The 24151-nt window shown below is 41.2% G+C and overlaps 1 protein-coding gene and 1 long non-coding RNA gene across 20 annotated transcripts in view; one reads left to right on the top strand and one right to left on the bottom strand.

Annotated features, from left to right (window-relative positions):
- The window catches only part of LOC112656642 (uncharacterized), a 188588-nt gene that overhangs the window by 126823 nt on the left and 37614 nt on the right, over nt 1-24151 (bottom strand). The window lies entirely within an intron of this gene.
- Nucleotides 5426-24151, top strand: part of KIAA2012 (KIAA2012 ortholog) — a 130837-nt gene continuing 112111 nt past the window's right edge. For 7 of the 8 annotated variants that reach the window (XM_049106646.1, XM_049106647.1, XM_025442030.3 and 4 more), the window contains exons 1-3: nt 5426-6163; nt 7328-7612; nt 22745-22904. In XM_049106646.1, coding sequence (XP_048962603.1) covers nt 6080-6163; nt 7328-7612; nt 22745-22904 — 529 coding nt within the window. In that variant the 5' untranslated portion in view covers nt 5426-6079. The remainder of the gene's footprint in view (nt 6164-7327; nt 7613-22744; nt 22905-24151) is intronic. The other variant, XM_049106649.1, reaches the window with a different exon arrangement.

A 24151-nucleotide genomic window follows, 5' to 3' on the forward strand; every position in this document is an offset into this window, starting at 1 on the left:
CTCTTGGTGCCTCTCAGCCTCTGGATGCCAAGTTTTCAGTGGTCAGTCTTTAACCTATAGCTTTAAGCTTTGTACTATAAGCAAACTATAGCTTATTAAAACAGGCTTTGACCTAATTATCTTCTTTTGTATATCTTTCCTACTGCCCCAATCATTGCACATCTCTATGAGCATGTGAAAAAGCAAGCAAAAAAATGTTTATCCAGTTCTTACTATATGCAAGGGTGCTATAGGAAGTACTAAGAATCATGGGACATAGTCCCTACCTTCCAAAGACTTACTGTCTAGTTGGAAGTATAAAACACAAGCAAATTGAAAGAGACTAAATAACACAAGGCAACACCGATGTCATCGACACAGCCTATATTTTTAAAAATCCTTTGATTTTCTTGTACAACTTGTCTTTGGTGCTTACGGTAGATAACTGTGGATGGTTCTATCAATCTTCATTCTATCTTCTCCCCAGAAGAGGAGGTTGAAAGAGGTTGAGAGAGGTTTAAAAACTGAAAATGTGATTTCCTGGCCTCTCCTGCAACTAGACTTACAAGGTAAAGTGAGGAGAAGCAAGGTTGAGGAGATAGAAGTGTTCTGAGGCCTTCACAGAGCCAGACACAGATCTGGTATTCAGTCACCAGCTTTGAGACTGAAGGGGGTGTTATGGTGACCTTGGTTACAGCAGCTTCCTGATTGCTGGATATTAACCACAAGGTAGCTTCTCAGGAATAGCTGCTACTACTCTGTTGCAGAAAAGGGATGACAACAGGTTGGGATGAGGACCGAATTTGGACAAGATCCCATTTCCCCTCTGGTTTGTTCTGTGGCTGTATGCAAATAATTTCATATTTCTGTGCACATATCTTTCTTCTGTGGGTAATAGGGGCAGTACCAATGACTCTTCCTGTAGGCTACCCCTGCAGGGAAATACAATTCTTGGAAAACATTATCATACTGCCCTTTATATTTTTTTTTACCGTTTTTTTATTAGAGAGAGTGAGAGCATGAGCTGGGGGAGGAGAGGGGAAGGGAGAGAGAGAATCTCAATCAGACTCCATGCTGAGTGGGGACCCAATGTGGGCTCAATTCCACAACATTGAGATCATGACCTGAGCCAAAATTAGGAGTCGACCACTTAACCAACTGTGCCATCTAGGTGTCCCCATACTGCCCTTTATAGGGAGATGAGGACCCTGACACTATTCCATAGGCCACTTCCCCAGAATGGCATCCATTTGCCCCAAGCACTTTGGAGCAAGGGACAAATTCCTGGATGCAGCGCAGACACGGCCATTGAATAACATCTCTTTTCTTTGTTTCATGTGGTTTCTATTTATTTACAGAGTGCCATGGTTATTCATGATGCTTTACAAACCATAAAAACAAGGTCTCCACCCTATAGAATTTACAGTGTAATTTAAACAGACATGCTGCATGGGCTGACAGGTCAGGCATGCCAGGAGATGGTGTTGGTGTTATATAACATGGGTGTGGAGGGTTTCTTCTTGAGTTATAAATACTTTCCAGTTACAAGGGCCTTTCATCTGGGATCCCCAAGCACTTTAGAATAGCAATAACCTCGATTGCTTTCTAAATGCACTTTCCATAAACTGCTGTGGGGACTGAGTAAATGCTTTTAAATGTCTATTAATTGATCTGTACATCTGTTCATTGTCCATATTAAACAGCATGGATGTAAACATGACAGTTTAGGAGAGGCCTGCTTTGGGCTGTGGTCTGGCTGTTCACTGATTACAACTCCAAAGAGGCCTGGGAGCCTGGCCACAGCGTTGGGAGAGCTAGATGGGCACCTGGACTCACTCAACCTAGACTCAGTGAGGTCACTTCCTGGAGCTTACCATGTATGGGTGAGTTAACATTTCCAAGTCAGGTGAGCTCAGAGCAAGAATTCCACTGGAGAAACTTGGAGTTACTCCTCGGTTAACAGTAGTGGCTCTTATTCGGGTCTCCATCCCTCAAGCACTTCCCTCTTGTGCTTATTCTCCTCCCTGAGCAATGGCATTTTCAAAACAGCAACATTGGTATGTTATTGCAGTTGGTATGGAGTTGCTCCCTCTCTGTCTCACTCAAAGACCAATTGAGCAGGTTTGACTAAATCCAAGAGAAACTTGGCCCAGGCTGTAAGTTCCTGAAAGTTCTCCAAGAAGCTTATGAGATAAGCATCCCTCATTCTCTCCATTCTTTTTTTTTTTTTTTTTTTTTAAGATTTTATTTATTTACTTGAGGGAGAAGGAGAAGCAGACTCCCTGCTAAGCAGGGAGCCAGATGCGGGGCTCATTCCCAGGACCCTAGGATCATGACCTGAGCTGAAGGCAGACGCTTAACTGACTGAGACATCCAGGTGCCCCCTCTCCATTCTTCATACTATTCTCAGGGTTATCGTTCTGAAATCCTGATAGAATCCCATTACCCCCTGGTTTAAAAAACCTACCTGCATGAAGTATGTCAATTATTTGCCAATGAAACCAGAAAAATAAACAAAAAGAAATCAATTCTACTAGAATTCATCCACTTAAACCTACTGTAAAAAGAACCATGTTTCACTACCCACTACAAACAACACAGCATAGAAGTAGCTAAATAAAGAAATGTTTGAGACAACAAATGCTATAGTACTTTACATAGTCTTTTATGTTTACAGAACAAGTGGGACTAATGTCATATAAATTACTCAGAACTACTATGTTTTATGATATATTCCATGTAACTTAATTTTCAATAATGGATTGGGGCTGTTTCTTCCTTTGAAATTCAAAATAAATCTCGTTACAAACCTGTGAACCATTCTGAGGAAAGCAGATACAAAAACAAAGTGACCATTAATGTCCATTTCAAGTCTGAAGTTCTATGAAAACACAAAGATTAGGAAATGACATGTATTTTAATGACCAAAATGTTTGAAACAATACTACTAAAAATTTCTAAGCAATCTAATTCTGAATCTGAACACTTCACATCTATTTTTTCTGCCCCTCTCCTAATCCTGCACCTTCTAAAACAAACAAAGAAACCTGAGGAATAAAGTCCAAAGTGCCTTAGCAGGACACATGTGGCCTTCATGGCTTGGCCAGCTGGTCTATTTCTCCAGCTGCAGTTCTGCCCACATGATGTGGCCTTGGCCACACCAAAGATGTTGCCCCATCCCCAGAGATCTCAAACATTCCTGTCCATGCCTCCTGCAACATCCTCTTTCATCTTCCCTCCTTGCCATACACTGTGGTCCGTTAAAGTCCACCTTAAATATCCCTCCTCTTTTTCATAGCCTTCAAACAGGCCTATCATCACACAATACCCAGCTACCTCTTTTCCTGGAGCACCTACTCATCTCCACCCCCATTATCAAATCCGTCACATCGCCTTTGAGGTACTGGTTCATACATGCCTGTCTTGTCACCCTGCTCGGTGCTCCTTGAGGACAGGGACCATGTATGGTGATATATATTAATATGTATTATATTCTATAACTAATTAATAATATATCATTAACATGAATCTCTCTCAGTCAAGTTTTCTGGAGGATCTTTTTTGCATATCAAAAGGGAAGAGAGGGAGCAACAGTAGCTTAAGAATCCTGTAAACTATTTGGAACTCTCATTTTGTAAGATTTTGTCTCACCTGCTAAAATGAGGCGCTCACTCCACAATAATGCCGACCAATTGGCCTTCAGCTTATAAAGCAATAAATTCAATTTTTAGTTTTCTTTTTTTTTTAAGATTTTAATAGTGGTAAAATATGCATAACATGAAATGTATCATTTCAATCATTTTTAAATGTACCATTCATTGACTTTAAATACATTCATGTTGTTGTATCACTACCACCCATCTCCAGAACTTTTCATCTTCCCAAACTGAAGATTAAACATTCAACACTAACTTTCCATTCCCTCCTCCCACTTGCATTGGCAAACACCATTCTACCTTTCGTCTTTATGAATTTGACTACTTTAAGTACCTCATATAATTGGAATCATATAATATTTTTCCCTTTGTGATTGGTTTCACTTAGCATAGTGTCTTTAAGTTTCTTCCATACTGTAATATGAGTCTGAATTTCTTTCCTTTTCAAGGCTGAATAATATTCCATTATACGTATAAGTCAATTTTGTTCATTCATCCGTCAGTGGATGCTTGATGGTGGATGCTTGATGTTTCCATATTTTGGCTATTCTGAGTAATACTGCTATACACACGGGGTATTTATTTATTTATTTGTTTTTAAAGATTTATTTATTTATGAGAGACACAGAAAGAGAGGCAGAGACACAGGCAGAGGGAGGAGAAGCAGGCTCCATGCAAGGAGCCCGATGTGGGACTCGACCCCAGGAATCCGGCATCACACCCTGAACCAAAGGCAGATGCCCAACCACTGAGCCACCCAGGCATCCCAACGTGGGGTATTTAAATATCTATTTGAATCTCTGCTTTCATTTCTTTGGGATTATATACCCAGAAGTAGAATTGCTGGATCATAAGGTATTAAGTTTTTGAGGAATTGCCATACTGTTTTCCACAGTGGCTGCACCACTTTACATTCCCACCAATAGTGCACAGGGTCCTAATTTCTTCATGTCCTCATTAACACTTGGCATTTTGTTTTGTTTTGTTTTTTAGTAACCATCATTCCAATGAGTATTGAAGTGGTATCCACTGAATTTGCATAAATTCAGTTTTGAACCTCTACATTCAATGTCCTAATTTTCCATGATAGACCCAATCTAATTATATAGCATGACCTGTATTTCTTTCTCAGGAGACTTGAACCTACCTCCTGGAAGACTGACCACCACAGAGGGAGATCTAAAAGGTAAGGGGGCCTGTAGCCCCTTGTACTTCATCCTGAAGGTCAGCAGGGGGCACTCTCACGAGGCTGTATGGAGGTTCAGCTGGCAGACGACAGGGCAGGTTGGTTTTCCGGGCCAAAGCAGGGTTCTAGGTCACCAGCAAAAGGCTCCTTTGGTTTCTTGTCCCTCTTCCCCTCATCCTGCCCTCATAGTGTCAGCATCAAGGAGAGAGCCAAGCAGCCTAGCCTGTAGCTGTGTTTCTCCACGTGGGTGCTACTGGTAAGCAAAGTGGGAAAATTCTGCATCATGCAGGACAGTCCTACACACTACGGAACATTTAGCATCCCTGGCTCCTGCTTGCTAAATGCCAGCAGTGGTCCCCAGTCATAGTGACAACCAAAATGCACCCCCTCCCCCTTCTCCCAAGGACCTCCCTCTGGAGATTGGGAGTTGCCTGAATGAGATACGCAAAGGAATCTGGAGACTCCCAGTATCTGCACTCACCCGTGCAAAGCAGCAATTACCATAAAAAGGCCTCATGTCCAGTTGAGGAGATGCTGGAATTTAGCCAAGGAAAACGTCACAGGTTGCTTAAGGTGACCGAGACGACTACTCTGAGTCTGTTAATGGTTAGGTGACGGGGAAAGGCTAGCATATCAGAAGAAAGGGGAAGACACCCCCTAAAAGCAAGATGAGTACTCTAACAAAAAATATCTCAACCTTGCCCCTGCTCCTGCAATTGGGATTTGAAATCTGAGCCTGGTCCCTTAAACGTCCATTTGACCTTCCCTCCCCCCCAGTGTGTGAACACTGCCCTCAGCAGTCTCTGCCTTGCCTAGGCTGGTTTCAGAGACTTCACGTCCCTGTGCTGCCATAGCAACCAGGAAACAACCTCCGCTCACAATGAGAAGAAGGATGGTGCAGTGGCCCAGATCTGTAGATGCACACGGCCCGGTAACAGAGCAACAGGACTAAGGGACAACAAGGAAGGAGCAGGCGAAGAAGAGAGAGAGGTTGCCCAGAGAGTAGACAATCCAGAGCTTGAGGAGTCTGGGTTTGCGGTTTATTTTTTCTCCCGACAAAGACACACACTGTCTAAACTGTGTGGCTGGTTGTTATTAAGAAGCTGCTGTACGAAGGAAAAATGTATTTAATAAAAGGCCCAGTGTTTGTGGTCTTCTTGGGCTCACTGCTGAGCTCAGGAAATCTTGAGGTGTGACCAGTTTTCAGCCTTCAAAACCAAGATGAACTACCCTTGAGGAGGGTGGTCAGAAGGGAAACATGTTCACGCTCTCTCTCCTGAGCCGGGGACATGGGAAGTTGGTCCAGAACAAACAGAAGCTAGAAGTCTATTTTGAACCAGAGGTGAGTCTTATAGCTGAATAAAGGCAGATTTGGGGGGCGGGAGAGGAATGCTCTCTTTTTCCACCTGGGGCTGAGCCATGTGTATTTTGGTTTGGTTTGTCAGGGAGGTTGGTGGGAATCGCCAACAGACTTTCCTTCCTCCTTGGTAAAACTCAAGAAAATAAGGAAGTTTGCTTGCACATCCATATTGCCACTGGGACCCTCTTCCTTCTCCTTGCACACTGACTTACAGCCTCATTTGCTTTAGACTGAAGGAGATTCCAGATTGTTTAGAATTCAGATGGTTTGGGTCAAGACCAGAATTTCCACCTGGGTTCTAGGCAAGTTGATGGCTGTTTGGTCTTTAGAAGTTGTGCTCTGTGGCTGGAATGCTGTGTATGTTCATGCCATTTCGATGGCTTCCTTAAACTTTTTGGAATTCAACCCAGAAGACTCATACTTAACAGAGGCAAAAAATAAAAACATTTAAAAAATCCCCTTTTAGAAGATTTTAAAGAGGTGGCAACATTCCCTTGTACTGGAATTTTATTTCATTGAACCCTGCCAGGAATAAGAAATCCAGTGGGGTTCTTTGAAAATTTTTGGATCACATAGAGATTCCCATTGTCATGGTAGTTTGTCATGATATTTGACCTTTGCTATATTAAAAGACATATAAAGTTTCAAAGGACCTCTGTGGCCAATGGCATTTACTTACTTACAAGATATGCAACTACTTTATAGGGTCCTAAATAGCCAAATTAGGTAATGTTACATAGCATCTGGAATGTATAGACATTCTCCCTGTGTACAGCTGAAGTGATGGCTGGAATGAATGGTTTTCCCCTATTTAAACTGCCAGCTAGTCCAGTTCTAATTTCAAAGTTATCTGCTGCCCTTGATAATTGTGACTACTTACTTGCATACCAGGAAATTTTAACTGGCCTATTTAAGCCTCCAGGCATGAATGGCTCTGAAAGTTGTATGGGGCAAATCAGAACCCTGCCTTAGGTTCTACTGATTCTGAGATGTGGAGACCAAAACCAGTTGCTAAGAGTGGTTGTGTTCTGTGACACCATGGAAGCAATTCAGAGAAAAACAGTCACTAAAGAAATGTCAAACACCTTGTACAGGTGGTGTTGCTATAAAGGGGCCTGGGATCAAGGTGGCTTCTTTCTATGGCAGGATTACTTGAACTGGAAGTCCCCGGAAGATTATGTCCTGGTCAACAAACTGCAGGATAAGGGCAGTGCCAACCAGCACACCTGGAGCCTCTTTCTTCCTAAAACGTTCAGTACTAGAAAAGGTGCTCTGATCCTCTACTCAGAAGGTTTAGCCATATCAGCATGGACACCCGAAGAGAGGAGAAGAGGCCCCTACTGCCCCAAAGGCCACAGGAAGAGGCCAGGTCTTGAACTACACACTCTTCAGGACCTTAAAGAAGCCATCCTGGCATTTGGAAGGAGACAGGTAGGCAGAGCAGTCCTGGGCTTGGGGAAGGCTCTGGCCTGCATGTCCAGAAATCCAGTTGTAGCTTTGGCTATGACTTCCTAGGGCCTGGGGAGGGTATGAAACCCTAATACCTCCATTTCTTCATCTCTCAGATGGGATTGTACTCTTGACCCTATGTGCTTCGCATTGTCATGAAGCATAAATGAGATAATGTATGTTGAAAGGGCTGTAAAGGTAACAGGGGCTGTGTTACCACTATCTCATATCTTCCTTTCTGTTAGAGTAACACAAAGTCCTTTTCAGCTTCAGACGGATCCAGGCCAGCAGACATTTCATCAGAATCCTTGAAATCCTGTCTCATAGCCACAAGCATCATCCTCACACCTCTGATGTTTTTGGCTTTGTGGAAATGAGAGGGAGAACATTTTAAATATTTACCTTGAGCCCTTCAGCATCTGCAGGAGAAGTTAATGAGTTTTTCCATTCTGAATTTAATATTAAGGGAAAACCTCTATAATCATTTTTCTGATTCATACTTCCTAATGTCTTAGGAGATGTCCACATGTCCCCTGCTTGATGTAACTGCATGCATCAGTCCTTTGGCTGAAGCCATTGAGAGAGTCTGGGAAGAATTATACAATTCTAGGTTATAAATACTGGGTTACTCCCTAGTTTTTTATTTTTTAAGATTTTATTTATTTGGGTAGCCCTGGTGGCGCAGCGGTTTAGCGCCGCCTGCAGCCTGGGGTGTGATCCTGGAGACCCGGGATCGAGTCCCACGTCAGGCTTCCGGCATGGAGCCTGCTTCTCCCTCTGCCTGTGTCTCTGCCTCTCTCTCGCTCTCTCTGAATGAATAAATAAATAAATAAAAACCTAAAATTAAAAAAAAAAAAAAAAGATTTTATTTATTTATTTGAGAGAGAGAGAGCATGAGAGAGAGCAAAGAGCACAAGTAGGGAGGGGCAGAGGGAGAGAGAGAAGCAGAGTCCCCACTGACCAGGGAGCCCAATGTGGGGCTTGAACCCATGGCCCTCGGATCATGATCTGAGCTGAAGGCAGATGCTTAACCAACCAAGCCACCCAGGCGCACCCTGGTTACTCCCTAGTTTAAAAGTCTGCTGGTGGGGCACTGGGTGGCTCAGTGTTTGAGCTTCTGCCTTTGGCTCGGGTCATGATTCTGGGGTCCTGGGATCAAGTCCCATATCAGGCTCCCATCTACCTCTACCTATGTCTCTGTCTCTCTATGTCTCTCATGAATAAATAAAATCTTTTAAAAATAAATACATAAATAAAAGTCTGCTGACTTCTCATTCCCCACATAATAGTCATTAAATTCTTATACCAGGCCCTTCATGCTGACTTTCTTTTCCAAAGCTACCCACATCTGCCACTTGTTCTTACCACCACCTTAACTATGAACCCCTCAAGACCCCACTCATGTGAATAGCTCACTGTTCCCCAAACATTCTGTGCCATTTTCTGACTCTATGCTTTCGCATCTGCTTCTATGCTCTTGCTTACCCTTCAAAGCTCCTGCTTACCCTTCAAAATATGGCTTAGATGTCATTTCTTCAGTGAAGCCTTCTCCCATTTCTCTAGGTAAAGATATCCCATTGCTCTCTCCTCTGTGAACATTCCCATACCATCATGCATTGCAATGTATCTCTTTGTCCATTTGTTACCATCTCTTTGAGGGCAGAGACCATGTCTAAATCATTTCTAGAAAATAAATGCTTGTGGAATAAATAAATCGATCATGTAGGATATTTTCAGTGGTTCTTACATCATCTCCCAGTATCATTATTGGGCAACTTATCACCTATTCCACCCTAGGCAGAGCTTCCAAAAGAAAAGATTACTATGCCCCTCATTCTTCCTTCAAAATACAGATAAGTTGGTATGTGACCAAATGCTCACTGTCCTTTTTCTTAAAATCATAAATTCTTGAGTGAAAGGAAACCAATTATTGTGGAATGCTTACTATTATATTATGGCTATTATTTTATTTAATCCTCACAGTGACTCAGTGACATATGGTTTTTCTTGCCCCCTTTCATAAATAAGAAAACTGAGGCTCAGAAGAGTTAAGTGGTCTGGCCAATGTCTCAGAGTTAGTAAATGACAGAGGCAGAACTCAAGCCCAGGATTGTCTCCCTCTCTAGGGCAGGCATGCTTTGCACTTTGCCCTATTGTCTGTGGGCCTGGAAAGGCCTCCAGATGTCATTGTACCAGGCTTTTGCCTGTTTGCCCTCACATCCATTCCTCTTTCCTCACCTTTACCTTACTTTGCTCTGCACAAAAGTGGGGTTGACCACAGGCTATATATAATTCCATAAACATCTGTGTCAACTGGCTTCTAGCTTCTAGTTGCCAGTGGAAGACACTGAAAGGAGATTGGAGAGAGAGAATAGAAAAGCCAGGGTATTTCTCCCCTTCCCTTCTATCTGTAAGTGGTCAGAAACACCTGCATCATCTCTGTCTCCTAGCTCCCAACAGACAGGTCCAGTGTGGCTCCTCACCAGGTTCCTCCAGCTGACTACACCTGCTCCTCCCTCTGTCCCTGAGCACAAGCTTGGTGCTGGCTTTCTGATGTTACAATCTCAGTGTTGCCTCACTCTCTTTCTGGCTTCCGAGCTCTCTAATCACCTGTGCAACCAATTCCCTGAATTATATTTTTGCTGTGTTTAAATACTTAAGAGTGGTTCTGTTTTCCTGGTTGGACACTGCTATGTAGGCTAACTTACTGTCAAGAATAAGAATACCTTCCACAGTGCTCAGACACTTGAATATTTCAGGCAGCAGGGATATTTTTACTTTATAAAGTAGAAGAGTCTATTTGGGGATGGCTTCATCTTGGCTTAAACTTGGGCTCAGTAAAGAGGGGAGGTTCCTGTCTTCCTGTGGTACCTACCTACCAGATTTATAACACACACCTATAACAAAACAGAATGCTGTCGTCTACCCCAAAGAGGGCAGAAGGGAAATTGTGTGAGGAAATCAGAAGGGAAAGAAAATAATAGTTACAGAGCAGAAATTTAGGATTAGAGGACATTGTAGGTTGAAACAGAAGAACTTGAAGGGGTTTGGAATTAAAGGAAACGAACAGCTCAGAAGAGAAGAGCTTTGTAAATTGCAGACCACCATCTGATTATGAAAGCTACAGACTGGCAAGAGGCTTTTTGCATCATAATACCCAGTGCTGGGAAGGCTATGGGGAAACTAGCTGTCTCATACATTAGAAGCACACATTCACATGACTTTTCTGGGCATTTTGGCAAAAGCCTATAAAGAGCTAATACTCTGATTCAACATTCTACTTATAGGAATTTGCCTTAAAAATAATCAGAGATGTGCCCAACAATTTATGCACAAGGATGTTTACTACAGATTATTTTATTGCTACACAAAACATTGAAAATAATAAATCTCCAACAATGAAACATTGATTAAATAAATTATGGTACAGTCATATAATGGATTTGGGGTCAGGCAATAAAGTCACGCATTAGTCATGAATAACATGAGAAAAGTCCACAGTATATTCTTAGAGCAAATTACAAAGTAATATTCATATAATAAAAATACCTAAGCTCATTAACATTTTCTTAGTATTTACTATGTTTCAGCCACTGTTTTAAGTACTTTCTATATATTACTTATACGTGATTCCTATCAGTCCTGAGGGTATACTATCATTATACCATTTTAGAGATGAAGAAACTGACGCACAGATTATATAGCCATGTAGATAATCACACCAGAATTCGACACTAGGTAGTACAGAAAACATTGCCTCTCTAATGTAATCCCAACTTTTAAAAATTAGTTATACAAGCAGAATACGCATCAACATTTAACCATGGGTGGTGGAATTAAAAGTCATATTTTTATTTATACATACCTTTTTACCAAACATTTTTATTTTATTTATTTATTCATGAGAGACACAGAGAGAGAGAGAGACAGAGACACAGGCAGAGGGAGAACCAGGCTCCATGTTGGGAGCCTGACGTGGGACTCGATCCCTGGACCGCGGGATCACGCCCTGAGCAGATGCTCAACCGCTGAGCCACCCAGGTGTCCCAAACATTATTTTTTAAGTCATGAAATTTTAAAAATAAAGGTCTACAGGGAATCCTCATGTTGATATGATTCCCTGTATATATGTAATTAAAATAGATTTCCTCTAGTTAAAAAATAAAATTAAAAATTTTTAAAGTAAAAATCTATTTAAAAAGTAAAAATCTGTTCCTTTGAAAGAAGATGGCAGTGATAGAATGAGGTTGACCCTAGGGAGCCAGGTGGGATCAGGAAGGGAAATGAAATAGAAACAGTGCTGTAAGTTAAGCTCACCAATAACCACACCATCTATTCCTCAGGGTCAGTATTTCATTGTCCAAATACTATATAGTTCAAGAATTAAAAACACCACACTCAAAGTAAAAGAACCAACAATCAACATGGGGATGTGGAGCAGAGGGAAGGAGAGATAGGAGACAGACAGGGTAGTGCTACTTACAGAAGGATCTATACTGGCTAAATTCTGAATCAGGAAACCTGCAAAATTCCAGCTCATTCACACCTGTGATGCTAGAACCCATCACAGGGAGGTGCAATTAAGTTTTTAAACCACCTCACATTATTTCCAGTTCCATATATGGATATAATGACATGCATGTGGCAGTAGGTTTTACAGCTCAACATACACTTACTCTCTAACTTTCTTGATAGTCCAGCTCCTAATGAGCAAAGGCAAGTGCTAAGTCAAGAGATTAGATGTCATAGTTCTCAAACTTCTAGATACACACAATATGTTGCTTTTTTTCTTTAAGAAAATATTGTTAAAACATTCCCAAAGTGGTAACCATTTTTTCCTGAGGGCTTTAATACAATCATCTTTCCATTATTTAGAAATCAAATAACTATAAAACATAAATAACCATAATTTGGGGCAGTATCTAAATAACAGTCATAAATGATTCTCTTGAAACATAGCAGATTCATCAAATACCCCTCAAATCATCAGAAATATTAAAGAATTTTCACATTGTTTTAGTATTTCCCAGTCTTTTAAAAAAATACTTTTAATTTTTATTTGGGTACAAAGAGTATGGGGTTTGGGAGGTTTTCATGTTTTTTGTTTTAAGTAAGCTCTATATGCCCAGCATGGGGCTTGAACTCAAAACCTGGAGATCAAGGGTTTCATGCTCTCCGGACTAAGTCAGCCAGGTGCCCTAATACTTTTTATTCTTTTTTTTTTTAAGATTTTATTTATTTATTCATGAGAGACACACAGAGAGAGGCAGAGACATAGGCAGAGGGAGAAGTAGGCTCCCTATGAGGAGCCTGATACAGGACTCCATCCCAACACCCCAGGAGCATGCCCTGAGCCAAAGTCAGCAGTTCAACCACTGAGCCACCCAGGCATCCTCCTTTTTTTTTTTTTTTTTTTTTTTTAAAGATTTATTTGCAGGGGGACAGAGGGAAAGGGAGAAGAGAAGCAGACTCCCTGTGGAGCTCGAAGCCTATTCATGACCTGAGCCTAAACCAAGAGTCAGCCACTTAACCAACTGAGGCACCCAGGTGTCCCTCTTATTCTACTTCTCGAATTTTATAAATCTGGTAATATTTTTAAACATTTAAAAAATTTTTTATTTATTTATGATAGTCACACAGAGAGAGAGAGAGACAGAGACACAGGCAGAAGGAGAAGCAGGCTCCATGCACCGGGAGCCCGATGTGGGATTCGATCCCGGGTCTCCAGGAAAGCGCCCTGGGCCAAAGGCAGGCACTAAACCGCTGCGCCACCCAGGGATCCCTATTTTTAAAGGTCCAACAATGGAACATTGATTAAATAGCATATTAAAAATAATTTGTTTCAGGGTGCCTGAGTGAGGGCTCAGTTAAGCATGTGCCTTCTGCTCAGTTCATGATCCTGGGGTCCTGGGATCAAGCCCCGTATCGCGCTCCCTGGCTCAGCAGGGAGTCTGCTTCTCCCTCTCGCTCTTCCTCTGCCCTTCCCTCTGCTCAAGCTCTCTCTCAAATAAATAAATCTTTTTTTTTATTTTGTTTCAAAAATTCTTTTTATTTTTTTAAAGATTTTATTTATTTATTCATAGAGACAGAGAGAGGGAGAGGCAGAGACACAGGGAGAGGAAGAAGCAGGCATCATACAGAGAGCCTGACGTAGGACTCGATCCAGGGTCTCCAGGATCACGCCCTGGTCTGCAGGCGGCGCTAAACCGCTGCGTCACTGGGGCTGCCCTGTTTCAAAAATTCAATTCACAAATCATCCCATTTCTCTGTCCCATTGAGGGATAAATAGGATTTAGATTACTATAGTTGATTTTAAGGTTGTATTGCTCCTGCCATCTCCCTTATAAATGTGGCTACATTTAAGAGTAGTATCAACCTTCTTCCAATGAATATATCCCTACACATTCTACATTGCCTAATTTTTCTCCATATCTCAATACTCAAGGCTCTTAAATGTAGCCTTGAGTGTTTATTTAGTGTTTTCAGCCAATGTTCAAGACATGAAGACACCTTCAGGGTACTGTTTTATCAAGTAATATTGTGAGAAGTATGCTTTTTGAATAAGGTTTATTTTCCTGTCCTATACATAATGATTCGTCATACAAAATAGAAAAATACAGAAAAGTAGGTAGAATTATAAATTATGTTTTGAGCCCCCAAGATCAGGAGGAAGTTCCCTTTGTAATAAGTTGCTACTTGTTTGATGGTGTTCCTAAGAAGGGCTCAGTGCTCTGATGGCTATCAACAAAGTATCAAGCAGTGAAGGGTTGACAGACAGAGTGACTTGACTGTACCCTTTCTACCAAATGTCCTCCATCTGAGCAGCTCCTGAGCAGTTATACTTAGAGCCTTTAATAAAGCTAGAAGTAGGAAAGATCAAGAATGAATCATGGTTTAACCATGACAATGAAATCAAAGATTTTGTCAATAATAGCTAGCTCTTATTGAGTGCTAAGTGTACACCAGGCATTTTATCTATATATCCTCATTCAATTTGCACAAGTCTATGAGGTGGGTGCTAACTTTACCCTCCATTTTGTAGGAGGAAACACTGGGGCTTGAAGTTAATTAAGCCCAAAGTTACACATCTAAGGGGTGGAGCTAGGATTAGAACCCAGGCAACTGATTCCAAAGCCCCACTCCTAAACCCTAAAGGGCCTGATTTTGAACATTCCACATGCTCCAGAGAAAAGCAGCATTTCTCTTGCTTTAGCGGCATTTTTTAAGAAGGCATCTGGGTCTTCCAAAACATTCCTTAAAACCCTTACAATTCTAGGAAAGCAAATCAGATTTTCATCAAAATCAGTCTGGGTTACAGTAATATGTTCATAGTCAGCCATATATATGATCCAGTTGACATCTATTTTTCTAGGCTTTATGTGCTTCATCCATTGGTTCCCTTATATAACCAATAGTTCGAGAATATTTATAATAATGGCTAACACGTATGTAACACTATTATATCCATCACTATTATAAATACTAATCCTCACAACAACTTTATAAGGTGTATTGTAAAATTTATAACAACTTAAAATATATATATATAATATATATAACAACTTTATAAGGTATGTAACATAAAATTTACCACTTAAATTAATTTTAAATATATAGTTCAATGGCAGTAGGTACAGTCACATTGTTGTATAACCATTACCACCATCCATCTCCAGAACTTTTAAAAAATATTTTATTTTATTTATTCTTTTATTCTTTTATTTTTTTATATTTATTCTTTTAAACTGATTTATTTATTTGAGAGAGAAAGAGAGAGCATGAGCTGGGGGAGGGGCAGAGGGAGAGAGAGAATCTCCAGTAGACTCCCCACTGAGCACAGAGCCAGATGCAGGTGCAGGGCTCAATCTCATGACCCTGAGCTAAAATCAAGAATCAGATGTTTAACTGACTGAGCCACCCAGGCCCGTTTAAGATTTTATTTTTAAGGCGCCTGGGTGGCACAGTGGTTGAGCATCCACTTTCGGCTTAGGTCATGATCCCAGGGTTCTGGGATGGACTCCTGCATTAGGCTCCCCAAGGGGAGCCTGCTTCTCTTTCTGCCTATGTCTCTGCCTCTCCCTCTGTGTCTCTTGTGAATAAATAAAATCTTTAAAAAAAAAAAAAAGATTTTATTTTTAAGTAATCTCTACACCCAACAAGAGGCTCAAACTTACAACCCTGAAAGGAGTCACACATTCTACCAACTGAGCCTGCCAGGGACCCCCAGAATTTTTTTTTATCTTGCAAAACTAAAACTCTATACCTGATAAACAATATTTCCTATTTCCCTCCCCATCAGCTACTGGCAACCATCATTCTACTTTTTGTCTCTCTGAATTTGACTACCCTAAGTACCTCATCTGAATGGAATCATATAGTAATTATCCTTGTAGTATTTTGTGACTGGCTTATTTCCCTTAGCATAATGTTTTCAGGGTTCATTCATGTTGTAGCATGTATCAGAATTTCTTTTTTCCTTTAAGCTGAATAATAGTCCTCTATGTATAGACTGTGTTTTGTTTATCCGTTCATCAATCAATAGACATTTAGATTGTGTCCATATTTTGGCTATTGTGAATAAAGTTGCTATACACATGATACATAAATATCTATATGTTTGGGCCACCTGCCTGGCTCAGTTGGGTGTAGAGATTACTTTAAAAAAAAATCTATCTGTTCATTGTTCATGTTCCTGATTTCAATTCTTTACAGCACATACCCAGAGTGGAATTGCTGGCTCATATGGTAATTTTATTTTTCATTTTTTGAGGAACTGTCATATTGTTTTCCATAGCAGCAGCTGCATCATTTTACATTCCCACTAGCAACACGCAAGGGTCTTGATTTCTCCACATCCTCACCAACACTTGTTATCTTCTGTTTTGATTTACTATTTTAAATAAAATCCATCTTAATGGTTGTGAAGTATTTATTCATGGTTTTGACTTGCATTTCCTTAATAAATAACACTGAACATCTTTTCAAGTCTTTATTGGCCATTGATATGCCTTTTTTGGAGAATTGTCTACTCAAGTCCTTTGTCCATTCTTAAAATCAGGTTGTTTTGTCTTGTTTTTGAGTTGCAGGAGTTCTTTATATATTCTAGATTTTAATCCCTTATCAGATACATGGTTTACAAATATTTTCTCCCATTCTGTGGGTTCTCTTTTCACTCTGTTGATGGTATTCTTTGATGCACAAGTTTTAAATTTTTATGAAGTCCAACTTATCCATTTTTTCTTTTGTTGCCTGCTTTTTTTCATGTCATATCCAATAAATTATTTCCAAATCCGATGTCATGGAGCTTTTCTCCTATGTTTTCTTCCTAAGAGTTTTATAATTTTAGCTCTTATGCTTAAGTCTTTGGTCCATTTTGAGTTAGTTTTTGTATATGGTATGAGGTAATGGTCCAAATTCATTTTTTTGCATGTAGGATATGTATTTTCATCATCCTCATTTGACAGTTTCTTAACTGAGGTACAGATGGACCAAGTAATGCCCCAAAAGTCACACAGCTAGTAAATGATGGAGCTAGGATTCAAACCCAGGCAGACTGAGCTCTTATAAGAACTGAAGCTTAATTTTTTTTGTTTTCAATTCTAGTTGTTGTACCTTTGTTTTTGTGACATATGGCTGTCAAATCTTTGATGCTAAGTGGTTTGGTCAGGAATCAAGCCCTATTACAACATTGCAACTATGGAGAAATTCAGACCACCTTTATGATTTTGTCTCTTTCTCTCTCTCTCTCTCTCTTTTTTTTTTTTTTTTGAAGGATTTATTTATTTATTTGAGAGAAACAGAGAGAGCATGAATGGGAGACATGGAAGGAGAGGGAGAGAGAATCTCAAGCAGATTCCATGCTGAGTGCACAGTCCAATGTGGGGCCAATTCCACAACTCTGAGATCATGATCTTAGTGGAAACCAAGAGTCAAATGCTTAACCGAGTATACCACCCAGGTGCCCCCATTCTATTTTTAATGGTTTGATACCCTGGAAATTCAGTTACCAAAGATATATGGGAGAGAGATAATATCATTTGCACAGAATCACAGAAATTTAATCTGCAGAGAAAATGGCTGGCTGAGAGTGGTAGTGTTTACACAAAGCTGATTAAAGGCTAGGGATGGAGAAGGCTTTTGAGGCACAGCTGCAAGTGGTTGTACATCTTTCCCTTCCCATCCCAACCCCACTTCTATTCCAGTTGCACTTAACTGGTATCTCTAAGGCTGGCTCCAGTCACACTTGCACAGGCGCAAGGACAATGGGTGGTCATCCTCTGTGTAAAAGTTTGACCTTTGCCCAAGCACACTGACTCCAGCAAGCCTGACTGAGAAACAGGAGGCACCAGCTGTGGTTCCTCCTCAGAGGAAGGACTTTTGACTAAAGTAGGCAGTTCAGGACACAGGTGTTCAGCAGGAAAGTACAGACATTTTTGGGATTTTCATTCAACTGAGCTAACAATTTGAGTAGTTATTAACTACTCAGTGCCTAGAAGAGTGTCTGACATATGTCAGAGGCTCAATGAATAGTCGTTGGGTGAACATATTAGTTGCTAGTGTGTGACAGGGAGAGGGCATAACCTCTACCCAGTAGGGGGGCACAAGGACCAGATTAGAGTGACGATGTCTTGAGGAGGTAGTATTTGACCTGAGTCCTATGGTAAAAATAAGTGGAGAGAATCCTTCTAGTTACAGGTAAGTGAAGGCCTAAGGGGGAAAGCAAGCAGGAGAAATGGTGATTAGATAGGTATGACTCCTAGCTGGAAATGTACCTGGAGAAGTGGGTAGGGTCAAAGGGTGAAGGGCTTTGTCTGCCAGCCCTGGGATTTCTGGACTTCTCTCTCTACTCTGTTGACTCCTGCACACAAAGGCTGGCCACCATCTGTGGTAACATGGCAGTTGGCTGTCCTGGGCTTTTCTTGCCTTCCTGGGGAGTCTGGCACCCTGCCACCCCGTATCTGCTGAGTAGGAGCACAGCCTGCACTGGATCCTTTCATTCTCTGAAAACCCTCACTGACCAGCATTGGGGCAGTGTGGACAGGACAGCCAGTACATGGGTGGGGACAAGTACTGGGGGTCCACTTTGCTCCTCTGCATCTGGAGGCCTCGGGGGGGCACTGGGAACATGGCCGGCCAGAGATTAAGGCAAGTACTCTGGTGGAGTGTGGACACCAGGCCACTCTGTACACCAATTACTCATTTCATTAGAAACCAAAAGCTGGAGTTGATTGGCAAAGCCGAGGCAGGACTGAGAAGTCTGAAACCATCACAGACAGCCTCCTGCTGTGGCTTATTTCCCCGTTTCAGAAACTCCCTTCTTGGTTTCCTTCTGTCTCCTTTTAACTTTTATAGTTACTTCTGGTGGTTAGAAGTCCAGGATAATGTTGGAGAAGGAATTGAGATTATACCTAGGAGAAGAGGGTGGGTCCAATAAAATAATTTTAACATGTTTTCCATTTATTAATATAATCTAACTATATTACTGGATTTTTATTTATTTTAAAAAAGGGAAAAGAAAAAAAGCTGACTGTAATCTCATGCCCAACTCCCTATTACCACTGTTATTAGAACTTTAATATATTTTCTTTCAGTCTTTCCACCATGATTATACATTTATAAAACATACTTTTATGAGATTATAACTGTACTTTATGTCTTCTTTTGTATCTTGCTTTTTTTCTACTTAACATATTATTCTACACCTTGGAAATGAGTGAATAGATTTAACCCTGACTGCTCTCCTTGGTAACCCTAAACAGGCCTTGGGTTTCTCTCTCAGGGCATCAGTTTATCCAATGAGATGAGAAACTTATCAATCAACTTCATTGGCATGATTTGAAAAACTACTAAGAAAAATCAGAAAAAAACTGAAAAGAACCCATGGCAGGCAGAATCATGACTCCCAAAGATGTGATGTCCTAATCCCTGGAACATATGAATATATTAGGTTAAATGGTAAAGGAAAATAAAAGTTGCAAATGGAATTAAGTTTGCTAATCAGGGATCCCTGGGTGGCGCAGCAGGTTTAGCGCCTGCCTTTGGCCCAGGGCGCGATCCTGGAGACCCGGGATCGAATCCCACATCGGGCTCCCGGTGCATGGAGCCTGCTTCTCCCTCTGCCTGTGTCTCTGCCTCTCTCTCTCTCTGTCTCTGACTATAATAAATAAATTAATTAAAAAAAAGTTTGCTAATCAGATGGCCTTAAAACTAAGAGATTATTGGGGTACCTGGGTGGCTCAGTCGGTGGAGCTTCAGACTCTTGGTTTCAGCTTAGGTCATGATTTTTGGGTTGTGGGTCTGAGGCCCACTTCAGGCTCTGTGCTCAGTGGAGAGTCTGCTTCCCCTTCCCTCTGTGTGCACTCTCTGCTCTCTTTCTCGCTCTCGCTCTTGCTCTCCCTCTCAAATAAATAAAATCTTTTAAAAAGCAGCAATAGGAAACTAACACAGAGTCCAAGATCAGCTCTCAAAGTATAGGCAAATATATATATAAGATACCCCAAATTCCAGGACAAAAGATTCCCTACTCTTCTCAGTAACTCTCTGCCCCATTTACCAAGTTGCCCAGTAAAGCTTCAGAACCAAGCTGATACTTCAAAACTACTCACAAATGGGAAACAACAAGGGGCTCTTGTCCAGATCAAACAGTGCATAATGCCATCTACATAGGGACCACAGCTTCTCAGAGGAGGCTAGGTCTTGTTTCATTCAGAGAGGAGTCATTTGAAGCAAAGATTTTCAGGGAGGAAATGAAGTTCCAATTCACCCAGAAAAGGCCTTAGATCAAATGGCTTCATATTCCATGGCTTACCACAGCGCCCGGCACATAGAAGATGCTCAGTAAAGATTATTATGTGACCAAATGAAAAAAATGGAGTGCACGAGAACTTGAGTCACTTTGCGTCCACTGCCCATTCTATAATTCATTCTTTCTTTCTTTCTTTCTTTCTTTCTTTCTTTCTTTCTTTCTTTCTTTTCTTTTCTCTTCTCTTCTTTTCTTTTCTTTTTTTTAAGATTTTATTTACTTATCCATGAGAGACACACACACAGAAAGAGGCAGAGACACAGGCAGAGGGAGAAGCAGGCTCCATGCAGGGAGCCCAACTCAGGACTCGATTCCGGGTCTCCAAGATCATGCCCTGGGCTGAAGACAGTGCTAAACCACTGAGCCACCTGGGTTGCCCTCTATAATTCTTTCTTATCCTCTAGAAAAATCCTCAAGATTTATGTGGGACTGAATTATTTGGGATATTTTTGCATTTGAACTACCTGCCACATAAAATATCCAGACCTCAAAGACATCTGGATGCTCTGTTTGGATTCTAAACATTCATTTAATTTACAAATTCTTAAAGAATACAGCCAATTGAATAATTAGCCATGCTTTCTTTTCTCTGTTACTCAAATTATTTGTTAGTTATCAGTTTGTCTTATTTGTCCCTATTCCCCCAGTGCCTGGCATCTTATTTGATACACTGTATGAATGAATGAATGAATGAATGAATGAATGAATGTCTACCCTGGGTACCTGTTTCTCTCTCCTCAGCAGATGTATTCCTTTGTCCTATGGACTTTGGCTTCTCAGCCTTCTCTTTAGCTGTAGTCTCTGGTGGTCTTGATTTCTCAGCTATAGCTGTAGGCTATCCTTCTGTGGCATTTTGATCTCCTGAATACATCAGAACGGGAGCAAACCATAGATTTGCCCAGCAGAGCAAGAAACCAATACCTAACGCCTTTCTCTCCACATTAAGCAGGTTCTTTATTTCCATCATATTTTTTCTTTTTTCTTTACTTTTTAAAATTTAACCATTTTTCTTTGAGAAGTTCCGGCAGGATTTAGCAAAGTTACCCAGGCCAGTGGCTTACTAACCTCAACAACGGTGATTACCTGATGGGTGTGGAAAAATTGACCAGCAAGTAATATGAGGGAGATTTCTGGGCTATATTTTGTTTTGTGTGGTGGTTACAAAGGTGTATACAATTGTCAGATTTTATTAAACTGAACATTTTATCTCTGTGCATGTTATCATACATAAATTATGCATCAATTTTTAAAAAAATTTATAAGAGAATGGAGTGCCTAGGTGCCTCAGTTGGCTCAGCATCCAACTCTTGGTTTCAGCTCAGGTCATGATCTCAGGGTCATGAGATCAAGTCCTGTGTCAGGCTTCACGCTCAGCACCAAATCTGCTTGGAATTCTGTCTCTCCCTCTTCCTCTTTCCTTTCCCCCACTCTCATTCTTTCTCTTTCTCCCTCTCTTTCTCTCTCAAATAAATAAATAAATCCTTTAAAAGTTTGTAAAAGAAGGACTCTGAAATCACAATCTGTTCATCAGTCAAGAATGGCATGATTGATTGGTGATGTCTACAGGGACAAGGGGGAGGCAGATAGATGTCAAAACAAGTCCACATCTTTGCTATTCTTGTTCTTAACTGATCATCCTTAGAGAGTTCTGCATAATTTAATTAGTTATATTATTAACTCACCCACATTAAAGGATTATAATGAGGTGAAAGTTCTTTGTAGAATATATATCCCCAGCTAAGTGTGAGATGTTCATATTCACACTTATTCCCCATGATGCCTTATACAGTAGAACTGACTTTAGCAGGTAGGTTCCCAGAAAATTCTCCTGGGCTGAAATGAAATGTAGCAGAGCCAGATATTTTCAAAATGCCAGGCTTCCCATTAACATGAACATAGTTTGTCCCATTATTCACATTGCAAACATTAACTGCCGATGCTGACTTGTTGAGCTGACTTTCCCATTGCCCTACAGGACCACTTTTTAAGGTACTAAAATTATTTCCACAGGCTGAACTAAGTAATGTGTTTTCTTTGAGGTTCTTATTCTTTTCTGAGGCTTTGTCTCAAGATGGGGTCTGGAATTTCTCATTTCTCCTTCTCCTTCCAACTGCAAATCTGCAGAGGCCTTTCAGTGCTTTGCTCTGTGGGTTTTTGGTTTATGTTTGCTGGCTGAGGCATCTGTTTCGGGTGCCCTGAGGCACCTTCCAGGAGGCTCCCAGATTATCCAGGAGGATCATGCTAACCAGCCTGTATCACTGGGAGGTTCAGGACTCAGCAGCCATGCTGTTTCCTGACTGGTGTCCCCACAGAGGGAACAGGACAGAGCCTGGCAACCGTACCTCCACTTCCGAAGCCAACCAGAGACCCAGGCCCAACGGCAGATGCAGCCTGGGTATTCAGCCAAGAGATACCTGCGAGGCCTCTTGCAGACATGGCCCCCTGACACCATGTACAGGCTCCAATGTGCAGGTCAGTGGGGCAATGGGAGGATACACCAATACACCCTGTGATGCCCTGCCTTGAATTCTGATGTGAGGGTGTGTTTTCCATCAAGTCCTGAAATGCTAGAATTTCAGGTACAATTTTGTGTTAAGGCAAAGGTGCTCAAGCTTGGGAACTGAGAGCCTCTATCATACCTTTTGCCCTTTATCCTCCCCCACATTTGCAGAAGAACATACAACCTGAAGTTTTGCCTTCTCTCTAGCTCCTCTTAGGACTTCCACACTCCACATCCCAAGCAAAACTTTCTTCCCAACCTTCCCCACTCAGAGACTTTAGATCCTCCAGATCAATCTCTGTCTTTTACAAGACAAGGAAAAAGAGGCCCTGGGGATGGGGGACAAAGCAATACATCCAAAATCATTCAGCCAAAAGCAGGGCTGGGACTAGAAGGCAAATCCTATATTCACCCCCAGCTCCACATTCACCCCAACATTCCTGAGTTGCCTTCTGAAGTGATCTCAGATCCTCCAGGAAGTAGAAATGTTAGGCCTTCAGCAGAAGGCCTGCCCTTATGCTGAACAGAGACTTCAAATGTACTCTATAAAGGCTTAAAAATGAAAACAGGAAACTACTGGGGATTCAAGTTGCCAGGTTTAATGCATACACACAGAGACCTGCACAGACATACACACACACACACACACACACACACACATACACACACACACACAGAATTAAACTTGCAATATTTGGTACATATTTTTGCTTAAAAATTATTCACTGTTTCTCTGAAATTCAATTTTAACTGGACATCTCCTATTTTATTTGGCAAACCTGTTGGGGATGAGAGGAGTGAGAAATAGGATTTGCCAGCACCCACTGGGTGTTTGCCATTACTTCAGTACAAACAGACAGGACCAGAGGAAGACTGACTTGCTTCTTGTTTTATAGGTTTACCTTGGGAAAGGAGAGAAAACAGCTCTCTCCCCAGTAAGTGATGACTTAAAGGAAAATGAGATGTGGGTTTTGTCCAGTAATTGGTTTTACTTTCATGGCAGGCCCAGCATTATAGGCAGTTCCATTTATTTAACACTTCTGAGAAAAAGCCTCTTAACCAAAGATATGTTTATCATTGGGTGGGGGCAGAGGAAAGACCAGACCACTGCCTCAGAGGCCAGGTCCAACATCTTCAAGGATAAGAACCCCACTTAACATCAAAACACATCTCAGACCCTTCTATGGAAATCATAGGGCTACATTGTGTAGTTTAAGAA

This window comes from Canis lupus, chromosome 37, assembly GCF_003254725.2.
Source record: "Canis lupus dingo isolate Sandy chromosome 37, ASM325472v2, whole genome shotgun sequence".
NCBI lineage: Eukaryota > Metazoa > Chordata > Mammalia > Carnivora > Canidae > Canis > Canis lupus.